The sequence below is a fragment of the Moschus berezovskii genome, chromosome 2 (genome assembly GCF_049115385.1).
Source record: "Moschus berezovskii isolate FMDL1 chromosome 2, NW_MosBer_1.0, whole genome shotgun sequence".
NCBI classification, from domain to species: domain Eukaryota; kingdom Metazoa; phylum Chordata; class Mammalia; order Artiodactyla; family Moschidae; genus Moschus; species Moschus berezovskii.
Window position 1 is genome coordinate 101,940,244 of NC_142461.1, and position 18,052 is coordinate 101,958,295.

Consider the following 18,052-nt stretch of genomic DNA (forward strand, 5'->3'; position numbering starts at 1 on the left):
ATCACCGACTCAATGGACGAGTTTGGGTAAACTCTGGGAGTTGGTGATGGACAGGGAGGCCTGGCGTGCTGCGGTTCATGGGGTCACAAAGAATCAGACACAACTGAGTGACTGAACTGAACTGAACTCCTTTTCTGCCTTGTGTGTTTGAAGTATAGCTGATTTACAATATTTCATTAGTTTCATATGCACAGCAAAGTGATGATTTGGAGATACACACACATATACACTCTTTTTTTAATTTTTAAAATTTATTTTTGCTGTGTTGGGCTTTGTTGGTGCATGAGATTTTCCCTACTTGCAGTGAGTGGGAATTACTGTTTGTTGAGGTGCTAGGGTTTCTCATTGTGGTTGCTTTGCTTACCACAGAGCACCAGCTCTAGGGCATGCGGGCTTCAGTAGTTGCAGCACATGGGCTCCGTAGTTGTGGCTCTCAGGCTCGAGATCATGGGCTCAGTTGTTGCTCCTCAGCATGTGGAATTTTCCAGGATCAGGGATCAAACCCATGTCTCCTGCACTGATGGGTAGATTCTTTTTACTGAGCTGCCAGGGAAGCCCCTATACTCTTTTCAAAAAATTATTTTTCATTATAGCTTATTACAAGATATTGCATATCATTTTCTGTGCTACACAGTAAAACTTTATTATCTACTTTATATAGTGTGCATATATATAGTCTGGTAGTGAGCATCTGTTAATTTCATACTCCCAATTTATTCCTCCCCCTTTCTCCTTTGGTAACCATAAATTTGTTTTCCGTTTGTAAGTCTGTTTCTGTTTAGTAAATAGATCAATTTCTACTATTTTTCAGAAGCGATATATGTGATAGCATACAATATTTGTCTATATCTGACTTATTTCACTTAGCTTAATAATCTCTAAAATCCATCTATGTAGCTATAAATGTCATTGTTTCACTCCTTTTTAAATGACTAATATTTCACTACATGTATATGCGTGTATATATATATCACATATTCTTTATCTGTTCATCTGTTGATAGACACTTAGGTTGCTTCCTTATCTTGGCTATTGTAAATAGTGCTGCTATGAACAGTGGGGTACATGTATCTTTTCCAATTAGAGTTTTCATTTCTTTCTGGATATATGCCCAGGAATGGAACTGCTGGATCATATGGTAACTTCATTTTCAGTTTTTTAAGGAGCTTCCCATAGTGACTGCACCAATTTACATTCCCACCAACATAAAAGGGTTCCCTTTTCTTCACACTCTGTTCAGCATTTATTTGTAGACTTTTTGAAGATGGCCTTTCTCACTAGAGTGAGGTGATACCTCATTATAGTTTTGATCTGCATTTCTCTAATAATTAGCAATGCTGAGCAGTTTTTCATGTGTCTGCTAGCCATCTGTATGTCATTTGGAGAAATGTCTATTTAGGTCTTCTACCCATTTTTGGTTCTTTTTTTATTATTATTAAATTTATTTATTTTTGGTGGTACTGGGTCTTCATTGCTTTGCATGAAGCAATGCAGCAATGCTTTCTCTAGCTGTGGCAAGTGGGTGCTACTCTTTGCATGGACTTCTCATTGCAGTGGCTGCTTTTGTTGTGGATCACAGACTCTAGAAATTCAGATTTCAGTAGTTGTAGCACATGGGCTCAGTAGTTGCAGCATATGGGCCTCAGGGGACACAGACTCCAGCAGTTGCAGCTCCAGGGCCTGGCAGTTGCAGCTCAGAGTCTCTAGAGCACAGGTTCAGTAGCTGTGGTACACAGGCTTAGTTGTTACATGGCATGCGGAATCTTCCCAGACCAGGGATCAAACCCATGTTCCTTGCATTGGCAGGCAGAGTCTTATCTACTGTGCCACTGAGGAAGTTCCTTCTGCCCATTTTTAAATTTTTTTCCATCAATGAATGGTATAAACTGTTAATATATTTTGGAAATTAACCCTTGTGGGTTGCATTGTTTGCAAACATTTTCTCCCATTAACTGTCTTTTCGTTTATGGTTTTGTTTGATGTATAAAAATTTCTATGTTTGATTGGGTCCTATTTGTTTAACTTTTCTTTTATTTCTATCGCTTTGGGAGACTGAGTTAAGGAAATACTGCTACAGTTTATGTAAGAGGCTATTTGCCTATGCTCTCTTCTAGGAGTTTATGGTGACATGTCTTATATTTAATTCTTTAAATCATTTTGAGTTTATTTTTCTGTATGCTGTGAGTTTTTGTGTAACTTCATTGATTCACATGTGGCTGTCCAGTTTTCCCAACACCACTTGCTAAAGAGATTGTTATTTCACCATTGTATATTCTTGCCTCCTTTGTTGACAAGTAATTGACCACAGTATGTGTGGATTTATCTCGGGGCTCTTTTTCCTGTTCCACTGGTTAATACGTCTATTTTTTTCTCAATACCACACTGTTTTGATTACTGTAGCTTTGTAGTATTGTCTGAAGTCTGGAAGGATTATGCCACCCGCTTTGTTCTACTTCCTCATGATTGCTTTGGCAATTACTGGTCTTTTCTGATCCCATATAAATTTTAGGATTATTTTCTAGCTCTATGAAAAAAGTTATGGGTAATTGGATAGGGATTGCATTAAATCTGTAGATTGTTTTGGGTAGTCCAGCCATTTTAACTGCATTAATTCTTCCAACCCAAGAGCATAAGTTTTTTCCATTTCCTTGAATTCTCTTAAATTTCCAATTTTTATAGTTCTAAACATGTATCTTTTACCTCCTTGATTACTACATTTATGACTGCTTTCTTTTTCAGTAAATTTTAAAGAGAATTTTTTAAAAAACTTTCTCTTTCTGGTATTTCATTGCTAGTGTAAAGAAATGCAACAGGTTTCTAGATATTACTCTTTTATCCTGCTCTCTTGATGAACTCAGTTAACAGTTCTCATAGTTTTTATGTGGAGTTTTTAGGGTTTTCTAGATAGAGTATGAGGCATCTGTATCAAATGACAAATTTTACCCCTTCCCTTCCAATTTGGATGCCTTTTATTTTTCTTCTCTGACTTATATGGCTAGGACTTCCAATACAATGTTGAATAGTAGTGGTGAGAATGGGCACCCTTGTCTTATTCCAGAATGTACCAGGAAGACTTTCAGCTTTTCACCATTTGGTATTTTGTTGGCTGTGGGCTTGTCCCAAATGGCTTTTATTATGTTGAGGTATGTTCCCTCTATACTCACTCTATACTTAGGAAGAGTTTTTATCAGGAATAAATGTTGATTTTTGTTGTTGTTGAATTTTATCAAATGCTTTTTCTCCATTTATAGAGTTGATTGTGTGATTTTTCTTTTTCTGTTGTTAATTTAGTATATCAAATTAATTGATTTGCATATGTTGAACCATCCTGGTGACCCTGGAATGAAACCCACCTGATCACAGAGCATGATCCTTTTTATATGTTGTTGGATTCAGTTTGCGAAAATTTTGTTGAGGATTTTTACATCTATATTCATCAAAAATATTGACCTGTAATTTTCTTTTTTGGTAGTGTCTTTGTCTGGCTTTGGTATCAGGGTGATGGTGGCTTGACACAATGATTTTGGAAGAGCTCCCTCCTCTTCAACCTTTTGGAAGAGTTTGAGAAGAACAGATGTAAGTTTTGTTTGGTGGAATTGCCCAGTGAAGCCATCTAGTCCTAGACTATTGCTGGAATGAGTTTTTTAATTACAAATTCTACTTTTCTTCTAGTGATTGGTCTGTTCAAATTATCAGTTTTATCTTGATTCAATTCTGATGGGATGTATGTTTCTAGAAATGTGTCCATGTCTTCTAGGTTGTCCGATTTGTTGGCATATAACTGTTTACAGTATTCTCTTACCTGCCTCTTATGGTCTTATGTTTGTGTGTGTGCTTCTAATTTTAATTTCAAGTTCTAGTTCAATTTAATTCTAATTTCAAGTTCTTTCCAAAAACAAGGCTCCAGGAAATCTTAGGTTCAATATGCTCCTAGGCTTGGTCCACTGCTGTCTTGTATTCACAGGTAGGTGTTCATTCGCCAACAGTAAAGCCTAGGATAGATGTGATAAAACAGGACTTCCTTCCTTATGGCTTGAGCCCTTTGCTGGTTTCAGAGGTGGACAGTGGTTATCAGAGAAAACACAAAGGAACTTTTCCTTGGAACTGAGGTGGGATGAAAAGTGTCTGTTGTGAACATCACTGTTTTCCCTGGCCCTTTGCCTCCAGTTTCTGAAGATATATTCTAGCAGAAAACAATCTTCCTTGAAGATAGAGTGAAAATTTCATAAAACAGAAACACACATTTCCAGTGCACTTTTTTTTCAGGTACACTGGGTTTAGTTCAGCTGCCAGATGAGCTGATTGATGGGTTCACCTCAATAGCCCAGTGAGCCTACTTCCTTGATGAAGCCTACTCTATTCTTTGTAGTGTGATGGGCCACTGAGAGCTGGAAAGGGTGCAGGAACCCTGCGATCACCTGGAAATTCTTCCCCGGGAAGGCAATTTCATGAATGAGGTCTTCTAAGCAAATAACATCAAACTTCCCCAGGTGCTTCTCAATCACTGCGTTGTCTGTCAGAGGGATGACCCTGTTCTTGACCTTGGCTTGTCCACGTTTCAAGATGAGTTCCTGAACAGACTTCAGATTTGGAAATCCCCTGGTCACATAAGGTTCCACAATACAAAGCGTCTTTATGGTTTGAGGGGTCATTTTCACTAAGACACCACCGAAAATCTTATTCAGGCAAAGACTTGCAATTGTCCTCTGCACCAGTGAACTCACCCCATTAATCCTTTCAATATGTACAACAAAGGCCAAGGAATGTTTGTCTGGCACTTCCAAGCCACAAGGTTTCACTTTTAGCCATCTGAGTTGCACCCTGTCCCATAGTTGCCACCAGGAATCATGCATGAACCATTCTAGTCACTTACACTTGATCTCTTTTCCTTTCCTCTGCTCCTTCCTTTGCAAAAGTGCCTGTTTTGCTTGGGTGGCTTTGAGGGCCTGATAAGCCTTCTTCTTCATGAGAGTCTCTGGAACCAAAGGAATCTTTCTTCTTGGCTCTTCCTCCACCATTTTTCCAATGCTGCAGCTACTACTCATGTCTCTCTTGTGGTTTTAAATAAGCATTTTATAGGAATCCACTTTGTCTCCTTTCCTAGTCCGTCAGCTATAGTTCATATTTTGATTTTTTATTGGTTTTATTAGAGTTTTTAATATGCAACAGTCCAAATGCACTTTCAAATAACACTACTTCATATGTAGTACAACTCATAATAACAAAATAATTCTAATTTCTCCCTTCTATCCTTTGTTTCACTACTGTTATTCATTTCACTTGTCCCTGGGTTGGAAAGATCCCCAGGAGAAGGAAATTGCAACCCACTCCAGTATTCTTGCCTGGAAAATCCCATGGACAGAAGAGCCTGGAAGGCTACAGTCCATGGGGGTCACAAGAGTCAGACACGACTTAGCGACTAAAACAAAACAAACATATATGAGAATGCTGTGCTGTGCTGTGGTGAGTTGTGTTTGACACTTGTGACTCCACGAACTGAAGCTAGCCAGGCTCCTCTGTCCATGGAATTTTCCAGTCAAGAATACTGGAGTGGGTTGTCATTTCCTATGCCAACATATGAGAATACTTAAGCATGTATGTGGGCTTCCCAGGTGGAGCTAGTGATAAAGAATCCACCTGCCAACGTAGAAGATGCAAGAGACGCAAGTTGAATCCCTGGGTCAGGAAGAGCCCCTGGAGTAGGAAATGGCAAGCCACTCCAGTATTCTAGCCTGGAAAATTCCAAGGACAGAGGAGCCTGATGGTCTACAGTTCATGGGGCTGCAAAGAGTTGGACATGATTGAGCAACTTAGTATACACACACACACAAGCATATACATACAGAGATAAGACATATATGTAACTGAATTTATTGTTGGTATTATTTTTAACACAGTCCTGTGAGCTCAATTAAGAATAAAGTAAATAAAAGTTCTTATTTTATCTTCACTTTTTCCTTCTTTGATGTTTTTCCTTTCTTTATGTAGATCTGAGTTTCTGAACTATATTATTTTTCTTGTCTCTGAATTTCTCTCTGTTTCTGGCAAGACTGGTTTACAGGCCACAAATTCTCTTAATTTTTGTCAATTTTCCCTTCAGTTTTGAAGGTAATTTCACATAATACAGAATTCTACATTGGTGGTGCTTTTTTCTCCCAACAGTTTTGATATTTCAGTCCACACCACAGTCTTCGTGTTTATGTGGCTTCTGAGGAGGTGTTGGATGTAATTATTTTGTTCCTTTATAGGTAAGTTTATTTTTAACTCTGTCCTATTTCAGATTTTTTAAAAAAATCTTTGACTTTTTAAAATTGAAAGTGATATACCAAGGTATAGTTGTGGGGGATATTTATCCTGCTTGGTGTTCTCTGAGTTTCCTGGATCTGTGGTTTGGGGTCTAACATTAATTTGGGGGAAATTCTCATTCTTCTTTCAAGTAGTTCTTCTTCTCTTTATTCTCCTTCTGATAGTCCCATTACATCCACGTTAAAGCTTTTCTAGTTGTCCCACAGTTTTTGTGTAAGCAGATAGGGTGGGGGTCCCCGGAGAAAGAGAACGAGGCATGGCTTTCTTGACATAAGGGAAGACATTTTTGACATTAACCATTTTGTGATCTAATCCTGGCCACATTGCTTGCCTTTGAACAGGTCTCAGTAATTAATCACCTTAAAAGAGGAGGAACAAACAACTGTTATCAGGCAAGAGAAGTAACAATAGCAGACTCTCAATTTTGTTTCAGTGGTAAAAATTAGCCTAAAGTGCTCAACCATCAGATCAACAGGAACCTAAGGGATAACACATTGATCTTCTCTTTATTCTTTTAATAATATAATTTATATTTTATCCCCCACAATTTATTATTTTTATTAATAACTTTCCTTAAAATATTTTAGAAATATTGAGATAATATGCCAGCATTCTACTGGAAAAAGCTGCCTTTAAATGTCTTTCTTTCTTGCTAATTTTTTGGTTATTCCTACAAAATTTATATGAAACTGATGCTTTCTAGGAGTAAAAGAACATTTTCAAAAGTCTTTCTCATCTATGGGACTCTACACTCTTTTTTTAAATTTTATTTTACATTGTAGTATAGTTGATTTCCAATGTTGTGTTATACTCTGTCAACTAGTTTCCCCTGAGGTCACTGTTTGTTAAGAATGGACTGCTCTGGTGTATTTCAAACTGGTTCCTTTCTCTCTCTCCATGACATAAGCCTGATGGGATTTTTCTTTGATTTTTATTGTGGAAATAAACATTTATTTCAGTTTAATTAACACAGTCTAGAAAATCTAGGGTATTACATGATACAATCTGGGAATAGGCAATATTTTTTAAGTTTAGCTAGCAAGCCCAAAATTATAAAGAAATCACAGACATATTTGACCATATGAACATATCTATGAACACATGCAAAATAAAACAAATGGCAAGACGCTTGCTCCTTCAAAGAAAAGCTGTAACAAACCTAGACAGCATATTAAAAAGCAAAGACATCACTTTGTCAACAAAGGTTCGTATAATCAAAGCTATGGTTTTTCCAGTAGTCATATACAGATGTCAGAGTTGGACCATAAACATGGCTGAGTGCCAAAGAATTGATGCTTTCAAACTGTGGTGCTTGGACTAATTTTGGTCCAAACCCTAGGACCAAAAGAGATCAAACAAGTCAACCCTAAAGGAAATCAACCCCAAATATTCACTAGAAGGACTGCTGCTGAAGCTGAAGATCCAATACTTCAGTCACCTAATGCAAAGGGTTGACTCACTGGAAAAAATCCTGATGACGGGAAAGATTGAAGACAAAAGGAAAAGGGGGTTGGCAGAGTATGAGATGGTTAGATAGCATCACTGACTCAATTGGCATGAGTTTGAGCAAATTCTGGGAGATAGTGGAGGACAGGGGAGCCTAGCATGCCGCAGTCCACAGGGTTGCAAAGAACAGGACATGACTTAGCGACTAAACAACAGGCAGAAAACAGTTAAAGAAACACGGTGAAGGCAGGACAGAGTAGTAATATCTGTGATACTGAAAAGAAATGATAGGACTTCCCTAGTGGTCTAGTGGTTAAGAATCCACCTGCCAATGCAGGGGTCACAGGTTTGATCTCTGGTTCAGGAAAATTCCATGTGCTAACTGGCAACTAAGTTCATGTGCCATAACTGTTGAGCCCTCTCTAGAGCCCGCAGCCTGCAACTACGGAGCCCTCATGCAACAACGACTGAAGTCTGCACACCTAAAGTCTGTGGTCCGCAACAAGAGAAGCCATTGCAATGAGAAGCCCATGAATCGCAACAAGAGTAGCTCCCATCTGCTCACTGCAACTAGAGAAAGCCCATGTGCAACCAAGACACAGCACAGTGATAAATACACAAATAAAAAGAAAGGAAAATCGATATAAATAAGGATTTAGAGGAAAAGGTACCTTTGATTGCAAAATTAAGATGAATATGCACATGAAATTTGATGCTGTTTTATCAAATAAATGAAAAAATTATCTATATGAGTATTTCTCTCTCTGCATGTGTGTTAACTATTCTTTTAATTTTGTATTGTGTGAAGAAAAAAAATGAATACTAAATTTGCAAGAATGTTTATGAAATAGTAAATAGAGGTAAGAGAGCTAAATAAAACAGGTAAATAAAAAAGAGAGCTAAATAGAAAGGGAAGAAAAAGGGAGAAGGGGAAAAAATACAGCCTATACTAAAATAGGTAGTATGTGTGACACATTGTTACAAAATTACAAACAAATGTAGACAAGAAAAAAATTAAGATTATAAAGGGCATTGCAACCAACTTGCCAGAGGGCATATCCAAGGAATTCATATCAGTATTTATTAATAGATGCCCTTCTGCTTGAAGTCTCACAAAATGTAGTCCAACGTGGACTTGAGGCAAAGTATATATAGTCTTGGTTATTATCAATCTGGTTGTTATGTATGTGTTCAGCTGGACTGTACCAAAGGGACAGGGGTCAGTTCAGTCTGGTTTTATAGTTTATTCCGGGGGTGATCAAACTCTCTACAAAAAACAAACTAGTAAATATTTTAGGCTTTCTGGGCCATATCATTTCTATCATAACTACTTATCTCTGCCACTGTATGTAAAAACAGTCATAAACTGCAATGGTTAATTTTATGTGCTAACTTGGGGAAGCTAGAATATCAAGTCATTTAATCAAATTCTAATTTAGGCATTGTAGTGAAGATATTTTGTAATTGCGGATAGACAGATATGTATCGTATACTATTGGTTCTGTTTCTATGGAGAACTCTGACTTATATACAGATAATACATAAACTAATGGGCCTGGCTGTATTCCCATTTACAGTAACGAGCAGTGAATCCAACCTTTAGTACTATCAATAATAAAAGACAGTTGCTTTAATTAAAAGCTCTATGTTTTGACACTGTGAAAGGTGTTTCATACACGGATCCAAGTGTCCCATAAACTAAGAATTGCTTCTGACCAAGCCAGATATTCTGCAGCAGCAATGTGAGCAGGAATAATTTTCCTAGAACCAGTGAGATCATAAACTTAAGCTTAAAAAAGAGTTTCTCAGAGAAGGTTTCAAGATGGTATTCTTTTCATTGGTTTTTATATTGTTTTCTCTACTGGTTTCGGAGATCAAAAGTTATTGCTGCTGCTAATCCAAAAGAAGTCAACCAAGAGCATGTCTTGGATGCTCATTTATTAAATGGAGCACCTTTCAATTGTTTCTGAAAAGTGGAAAATTTTAATTCACTAAATCAAAGGTTTTTACTTTTGGAATAAAAAGAATTTTTTACATCAAAGATTTAAAGTAAAGGACCTTTTAAGTAACATATTCCTTAGAAGGAAGAATCTTCAAACTATAGACTGTTATTCAGTAATAATAAGTACCATATACTTAAGAGTTATCTATAACTTTAAATAGTAGATCTTCAATTTGGTTGATGCCACAAGGTTGCCTTCTCCAGAATTAATAAAGTTCCCATTTAAGAAGAAATTGGCATCCTTTGTTTTCAACTTAGGGACACTCCCCCTCCTACCCCGCATAAGAGGATCCTAGGTATTATCTGCTGTTCCTCAAAAGTTTAAGAAATGACGACATTTAAAAATAAGTTGATTTATAAAAAGTAAATATAACCACATCTTTTCAAGATCACATCATTTATGCTAAGTGGAGAATATCTATAAAATTGCCCTTACCATAGAGAAGCTTCTTAGAAGGTTAGGTTGTGAATGGTAAGATACAGGGAAAATAGAAACTTTAAAATTCAGTATCTGAAAGAGAATTCTAACCTATTAGGTAGTTGAAGAAATATTCATGCATAACAGCAGAGAGTTGTTATGACCATGACCAAATGATAGACAAATTTATAAAGTAAAAGGGGATAAATTAACAATAGTAAAGAAGACCTTAGTTTAGAGAAGAAGTCAAGTTCAAAAACGGAAATTAATGGGTTGGTGTGGCAAGTGGTGAACAAAGATATTTATACACAAAAAGGTATGTCAGAGTTGATCATAAGGATAAAAAGTTCAGCAAAGGAAGGTCAAAAGGGGGAAATATGTGCAAAAAAAGACAATCATGGGGTCTAAATTGGTCAGAAAAGTTCTAATTTCAAATAATTTCCCTGTCAAAGCATTGGTCCTGATTTTAACTTCAGAAAATATAGTCACTCTATTTGTATCTACAATCTCTATCAAATTGCCTTTAATGTAGAAAATCTCAATAATTATTTTCTGATAGTGAAAATTATCTGGAAACTCAAATCAGAGAAAGTACATTAAAAAACAATATCAACTAACAATTCTTAAACAAACAAAAAAATACTTACTAGTGGTCTTTATTTACTAGCATCAACAAGACACTAATTTGGAATGTCTGCTTAGCCTAAGAAATTGGTGCCACACTCACCTCTTCTGATATTATCAGTGCTGGGTAGGGATGAAGCCACAGTCTGCCAAAATCTGAACCATTCTTGACAGGTTTGGGGTTTTTGTAGAGAAGTTACCTCTACCAGGTCTGACTGCCATAGCTCAGGAAAATGGCAGTCAATCCTTCTAGTGTAGAATGTACCTCAGAAGTTGTTTAAGGGACCTATGTAATAAGCCCCAGAAAGATAACATTAGTAGTGATTTAAACATGGAATGTAATAGCTAATAATTATGGAATGCTATGTTCTAGGAACTGAGGCATTATCTCATTTAATCCTTTTAAAAATGCAGTGGGTATTCTTCATTTTACAGACAGTAAAGAATCTGCCTGTAATGCAGGAGACCTGGGTTCTATCCCTGGGTGGGGAAGATCCCCTGGAGAAGGAAATTGCAACCCACTCCAGTATTCTTGTCTAGGAAATCCCATGGACAGAGGAGCCTGGCGAGCTACAGTCCATGGGATAGTAAAGAGTAGGACAGGGCTTAGTGACTAAGAACAAAAACAGGATACCTAGGCTTGGCAAGGTTAAAGAAATGCTCAAGGACTTCTCTGGCAGTCCAGTGGTTAAAGACTCCGCTTCCAATACAAGAGGCGCAGGTTTGATCCTTGGTTGGGAAACTAAGATCCCACATGACCAGCAGACAAAAAAAAAAAAAAACAACAAAAACACAGAATCGCTCAAGACCACAAAGGGAGAAGCAGGGTTGGGATTTGAACTTATACAGTACGGTGCTTCAGGATGTGTATACCCATAACCACAATGCTACAGGTACAAAACAGGTTGGGGGAAAAAAAAGTCTTCTATACAAGGCAAATCAATGTTCTCAAAGTTAGTCTCTGTTCACTTTATCCCACACCAGACAGTTAATCTTCAAATCACATTTTAAAAAGTTAGACTGGAATTTCTGTACCAACTTTAAACAATAATAATCTTTAGTATTTTACAATATACGTTAGTGACGCATGGACCGTCTGTTAGTCTCCAACACTGAGTTAACCAGAGATGATACTGATTAGTGCACACCCTCCAGATAAAATGACAAAGAAATACACATAAACTTCACACTTCATTTATTGAAATCGTTTGTATCCAATGAATTCCTTAAGCAAACCAATAAAATAAGTCAGTTTACAAGTGTCATCAGTATGCCTCCAAGTTTCAATAACTTATTTTTACCGGTGAGTAACTTACATGTTTGATACCTTATTCAAAAGCCACATATCACCTAAATCCACAGAAATGGTGGCTTTTTCCACTAATCTACTCCCTTAGTATTCATTTAACATCTTGGTTTACCACATTTACCGTTTTTTAAAAGTTTCGTCTCATTCTCATCAGACCATTTATCACACAATTTTCCTTCCTCTTTCTAAGTGGATGCATTTTTACAGCAAAATCTGTAGCTACACTACCAAAGATTAGTGCCACGACTCTAAAAGACATAACTGCAGAAATATACCACTACCAACAGTGAACTACCACAAGGAACGAATGGTCTGGGACGAATCGTCCCCGACCCTTAAGGGGAGGGCTCGCTGCCATCACACAGGGTGAACGGGGAATGGGAGGAGGGGAGGTCGGAAAGGCAGTGTTTGATTCAAGTCAATAAACATTCACTGCGCCACTCACCCAGCGCAAAAGGAAAAAAAAAAAAAATAGATGGGCGGTATTTCAAGCAGTGGGCCCTGCAGGTTTGCCGAAGGGGCCGATATCCTGTGGCGCGGACTCGGGCGCTGGGGAGCAGCAGGGCTGGATATGAGCCCTTCACCAGCCAGGCGAGGGCGGCCAACCAGGGCCGGGCCTCCAGTGCCCCGCTCCCAAAGCCCGCAAACTCGCCGGCCCAGTCGCCAGCCCGCCGGCCGATCCGCCGCAGCCGCTTACCGGTGGCGCCTCGCTGCCTCCCCGGGGGCAGCCCTTCAACGGTTGCCGCAGTCAGAGCACCACCCCGCGGTGGGGTACGTCGAGCCCGCCCGCAGCTCTGGGATCCGCGTAGCTCCACCAGTCTCGCGAGAACTCGGCGGAGTCCGCGAAGTCGCGGGGAGGAGAAGGGAGGGGCATTTAACGGTGGAGGCTGGTTCTGCGCCGGATCCGGGAGCAGGGTGGACGCCATTGTGCTTCGTGGTCTACTGTTCTGCCTCAGGTAGAGCCCTAGAACTCCGAGGAGGAAGGCGGCGGTGTGATCGCTGGGAGCGGGACAAACCCTGTTCAGTGTCAGGTCAGGGGCAGGGGTAATAAACTGCGGACTTTGGGTTTCTGGCTCTCGGGGCGGTGGTTCAAGTCGAGGCCGCGGGTGGGGGAGGGGAGGAAACGAAGCGCTGGGCTGGGGGCTCCGAGGCCCCTTCCTTCCTTTCAGTATCCGGGTGCCGGCGCTTGATCCGGGACCGCGGGTGATAAGGTGAGTCGGGCGCAGGCCTTATTTGCCGGCGGTCCTGTGGTGGGGTTTGTGACGGGTGGCCGGGGCAGGCCCTGCGTCTTCCTTGTGGACGTGCGGCGGCCTCGGGGAACCGGCTTGAGCCCTGATTTTGGCCTTTGGCAGCCTTCCCTTCGGTTGGGGTACGGATGGTCCTCCGGAACCTCGCTGGCAGGGAGTGTCACGAGTGAGGTATTTAATGATCGAGGTGTTAAAGGCGGGGATTTAGGGCTTTGCCAGACCAACCTCGAATTGAAGGAACCTTGCTAGCCCTTTCTGTAGGGGTAAAGATTTGCTCATTGATCATCCCAGGTCTTGAGTATCGTGATACTTTGGGATTTCTTTAGTATTGTAGTATACTGTATGTTCTTCAAATAGAAATATGTGGTGGTATGTTTAACAACGTACCTGTTGGCATAAGAAGGAAAAGGAAGGCACTAGTAGTTGAATACAATACTGCCTTATTTTAATGAAACTGCGTAGTTAAGATGAATGTGTACGCACACCAAAAATACTGTTAATTCTCTTTTCCTACGAGCAGATGTAAATATATAAGGAACATCTCTGTCTTGGTAAAACTGATAAATTGATCACAACTGGTGTCGTTTGGCGCTATTAAGAGCAAAGTGCAAAGTGAAATTGCATTCCTAAGATTTTTTTCGATTTTGTAGCATTTTAGGTATTTTTCATTATTAAAATCATTTTAAAATCCCCTTTTTTTTGCGTTAATCTATTTGTTTCTGTGTGGAACTAAGAGATGAGGTTAAATACGAATTTTAGATTTGAAAATCAAACGCTATACCGTTGTTTAAAAGGCAGACACATACTGTAACTAGTTTTTGGTTTTTTTTTCCCTGAGATAAAGTTGTATTTCAGAAATGGGGTCAGTATTTCATTCACAGCTCTACAGCATTTGCGAAACAGCAGTAACACAGGAGGCATTGCTGCTGCTGCTGCTAAGTCACTTCAGTCGTGTCCGACTCTGTGTGACCCCATAGACGGAAGCCCACCAGGCTCCCTCGTCCCTGGGATTCTCCAGGCAAGAACACTGGAGTGGGTTGCCATTTCCTTCTCCAATGTGTGAAAGTGAAAAGGGAAAGTGAAGTCGCTCAGTCGTGTCCGACCCTTAGCGACCCCATGGACTGCAGCCTCCCAGGCTCCTCCATCCATGGGATTTTCTAAGCAAGAGTACTGGAGTGGCTTGCCATTGCAGGGACCGGTATATGGGTTTTGATTTCGCTGGAATTATTTAACGTTCCTACAGTTGAAGTGAGGATTAAATTAGGTTTAGCAGTGTGTGTAGCAGTCAACACGCTGGGGGACATAATACTTGCAGAGTGAACTTTTGATAAATGTAAACAATTGGAATTCATACCAAAGTCCAGTTTATATTCATGCATTTTTCAAATTTTACTCCCCCTGCAATGTGTTCCTTAGGTTTCTGAATGCTTCTCACACTCACAATAATTATATTTATAAAAGTTCTATAGTACTAAAAGTTCTATAGATAACTTTTTACAACTTTTCCTGTGGCCTAAATCATACCACAGATGTAATGTCAGCCTAGTCAGTAGGTATAGTCCTGAGTCTTTTTTTTTGGAAGCTGCTTGGTGGGTCAGAGAGGTCTGGAATAAGGATGGTAAAAGATTCCTTTCTTAAGTATAGGTAATTTCTGTTTCTGCCACATTAGCAAGAGAGCTTAATATTCCCAGATAAAGCACAAAGATTCCCTGTATAGGCACACAGATATGTTCTGTGTGAAGATGTCAGATAATCAGCTTGAATATAAAAAGACATCCATGGCTCCAATTTTTAACCAGCTACATATCCATATCACACAACTCTTCACCTGATATATGTTCAAGAGTTGCCCACTTAATTTCAGGACAATAAGTAGTGCAAAACTATCAAAAAATGTAAAACAATTTTTGATAGTTTATTGTGTTTTAGCTACTAGATTCTAGATTAGGGCTTTACATTACAAGAAGCTTGACACAGCGTCTGCCTTACATAACTCACAGTTTAATCATCAGACTAATGTATGAAGAAGTGAAGTCGCTCAGTTGTGTCCAACTCTTTGCAACTCCATGGACTGTAGTCTGCCAGGCTTCTCTGTCCTTGTGATTTTCCAGGCAAGAATACTGGAGTGGGTTGCCATTTCCTTCTCGAGGGGATCTTCTTGACCCAGGGATCAAACTGGTCTTCCGCATTGCAGGCAGATTCTTTAATGTCTGAGCCATTACAAATAATTATACATTTAGACTATTGTGTAAACAATTACTATTATCTTAATGTAAGTATTGATACATGGTCCTATTGTGGGAGCACTGAAAACAGGTGTTTAATCTTGGGGGAAATTTTTACAGGAAATATTACTTGAACTGAGATGTGAAGGATGGTTAGAAGTTTGGTAAGGAACCTGTAAGTCATGGTATCATGGTTTGTTTGAGGAATGTACAGTTTGTTCCCCATAGCTGAAACAGTTGAGTGGAAGGTTAGAACATGACAGGAAAAGACCTGTACTGTTTTAGAAGGTTAGTGCTTTATGCTTTTGGGATTAAAGAGCTCTTGTGTCCCTAAGCCAAATAAGGAATGATTTTAAGTTATTTTTCTTGATACATCCTTCTGTTACTACAAATAATTGTGTTAGTAATATAGAACAGTGGGAAATGGATAAGTGAAATGCATAGCCAAAAGAGTAAAGATTTTGAGTTCTTACTGAGATCTGCTATGAAGCAGAATTATAGGGAAATAGTTTATTTTCTCATTGTTATTATTTTACAAAAATTCTATTTTTAATACACTTGATAATCATAAGATGAAGCTGAAGAGGGGGAGCAGGGTAAAGTTATAGTTTGAGAGTTGGCTGGGTTACTTTTCATGATCTTAATTTTTAACTTTTCTTTGGTCTGAACTCCTGATGTCAAAGCTGGTTTTTCTTGTTCTCAAAAGTATTTCGCTGGCTTTACTGGTTAGACTAGATAAGTCAAACGCCTGGTTTTGAAATTACCTACTGGTATACACCCTTTAGTCAACAGCTTTAAGAAGAGAAATCTTAAACCTTCAAAATGAGTTTTCATCTCTTTGTTATGATCATTTCACTTTAGTCTTATGTTCGCTGGTTTCAGCAAACGTAACTCTAGAATAGTTTTATAACGAAAATAGTTTCCAGTTACTCAGTGAAGGTTGAAACTTGACAAAGATTAAATACACTTCAAAGGAGGATATTTCAAAGTATTCTAATGTAGACCTAACATCTTAGTCTTACTTTCTCATGAAGATGTTGAACTTTTTTCTAGTTATTTTTTAAGACTTGGGTGTATTTGTGTGTGTTTAATACCTGTCAGCTGAAAATCAAGAGGGATTTATTTTTTTTTTAAAGACCCCAAAACTTCCGTGCTTTCATATGTTTTTCTTGTGACTACCCCTAGATTTTATGTCTCTATGTTCACTAATATCAATAGAATGCTAGGATATTCCATTAAGGAAAAAAAAAATTTCCTCGGAAGCAGATGTTTTAAACAAAGGCTATACCATGTAGCGGAGAAGGCAATGGCAAGCCACTCCAGTACTCTTGCCTAGAAAATCCCATGGATGGAGGAGCCTGGTAGGCTGCAGTCTGTGGGGTCGCTAAGGGTCAGACGCGACTGACTGACCTCACTTTCACTTTTCACTTTCACACATTGGAGAAGGAAATGGCAACCCACTCCAGTGTTCTTGCCTGGAGAATCCCAGAGACAGGGGAGCCTGGTGGGCTTCCGTCTATGGGGTCACACAGAGTCGGATACGACTGAAGTGACTTAGCAGCAGCAGCAGCAGCATACCATGTAGAGGTCTTTAACTATGTTTATATTTCTGGGAGACTGTTGGCTGTTGAAATACATTGGTATTTTTCTGTAATAACTCTGATCATCATGCCATGAATTCATTGCAGAGTACTTTTGTGCTTTTGGTAATTCAATGACTAACTCCCCTGGATTTTAAGAAAAAGTCTAAGTTAGACCCTGAAACGATTAGATTTTTCATGAGACTAGGTGCATGATGATAACTGTAGGAAAAGGAATAAGTTACGAAGCTTTGCTCTATTGTTACATAACACACCACCTCAGAACCCTCTGGATTAAAACTAGTATTTTCAGTGTTAGTACAATTCTCTGGGCCTGCTGGGTGGTTCTGCTGGTTTTGCCTGGATTCACTCATGCAAGGTTTTGAAGGCTAGCAGGTGCAAGATGGAGGGCACCCCTCACCTTTCTGGCGCATGGTGTTGGTTAGTGTCTAGGCTTTACTCACTGTGGTCTTCTATGACATGAGGATTCTGAGACAGCATTCGAGGAGAGTGAAACTGGGAGCTCTGAGACTTCTTATAACCTTGAAAATCACACAGTGCCACATTACCTTCTGGTGGCTCAGACGGTAGAGAATCTGCCTGCAGTGCGGGAGACATGGGCCCCATCCCTGGGTGAGGAAGATCCCCTGGAGAAGAGAATGGCTGCCCACTCCAGTATTATTGCTTGGAGAATTCCGTGGACAGAGGAGCCTGATGGGCTCTTGTCCATGGGGTTGCAAAGAATCAGTCATGGATGAATGACTAATACTTTCTTAGTCAAAATAAATTTCATAAGGTAGCCCACATTCAAGGGGTGGGGAAATAGATTCCATCCTCTTCCCAGGCAGATCAGTACCATTAGTGTGAAGGGCCGTGAGTATTTTGTAGCCATACT

At 39.3% G+C, this 18,052-nt stretch overlaps 3 protein-coding genes and 1 pseudogene across 10 annotated transcripts in view; 1 reads left to right on the plus strand and 3 right to left on the minus strand.

The window, feature by feature from the left end:
• BAZ2B (bromodomain adjacent to zinc finger domain 2B) overlaps window positions 1-12,935 on the minus strand; it is a 418,491-nt gene extending 405,556 nt beyond the window's left edge. Inside the window, exon 1 of the mRNA XM_055397431.2 lies at window positions 12,803-12,935. The gene's annotated coding sequence lies outside the window, so the exon portion shown is untranslated. The remainder of the gene's footprint in view (window positions 1-12,802) is intronic.
• Window positions 1,463-5,491, minus strand: LOC129537733 (large ribosomal subunit protein uL30 pseudogene; annotated as a pseudogene).
• Window positions 5,635-13,037, minus strand: LOC148778574 (uncharacterized). The gene is made up of 2 exons (XM_088829683.1): window positions 10,900-13,037; window positions 5,635-6,665 (listed from the first exon to the last, which is right to left on the minus strand). Exon 1 carries the CDS (start codon window positions 13,029-13,031, stop codon window positions 12,519-12,521), a length of 513 nt encoding a protein of 170 aa, XP_088685809.1. The 5' UTR covers window positions 13,032-13,037; the 3' UTR covers window positions 5,635-6,665; window positions 10,900-12,518.
• MARCHF7 (membrane associated ring-CH-type finger 7) overlaps window positions 12,962-18,052 on the plus strand; it is a 50,265-nt gene continuing 45,174 nt past the window's right edge. For 5 of the 8 annotated variants that reach the window (XR_008682092.2, XR_008682093.2, XR_016035657.1 and 2 more), the window contains exon 1: window positions 12,963-13,061. The gene's annotated coding sequence lies outside the window, so the exon portion shown is untranslated. Of the gene's footprint in view, window positions 13,137-18,052 lie in introns of all 8 variants that reach the window. The other 3 variants (XM_088829657.1, XM_055397457.2, XM_088829664.1) reach the window with 3 other exon arrangements.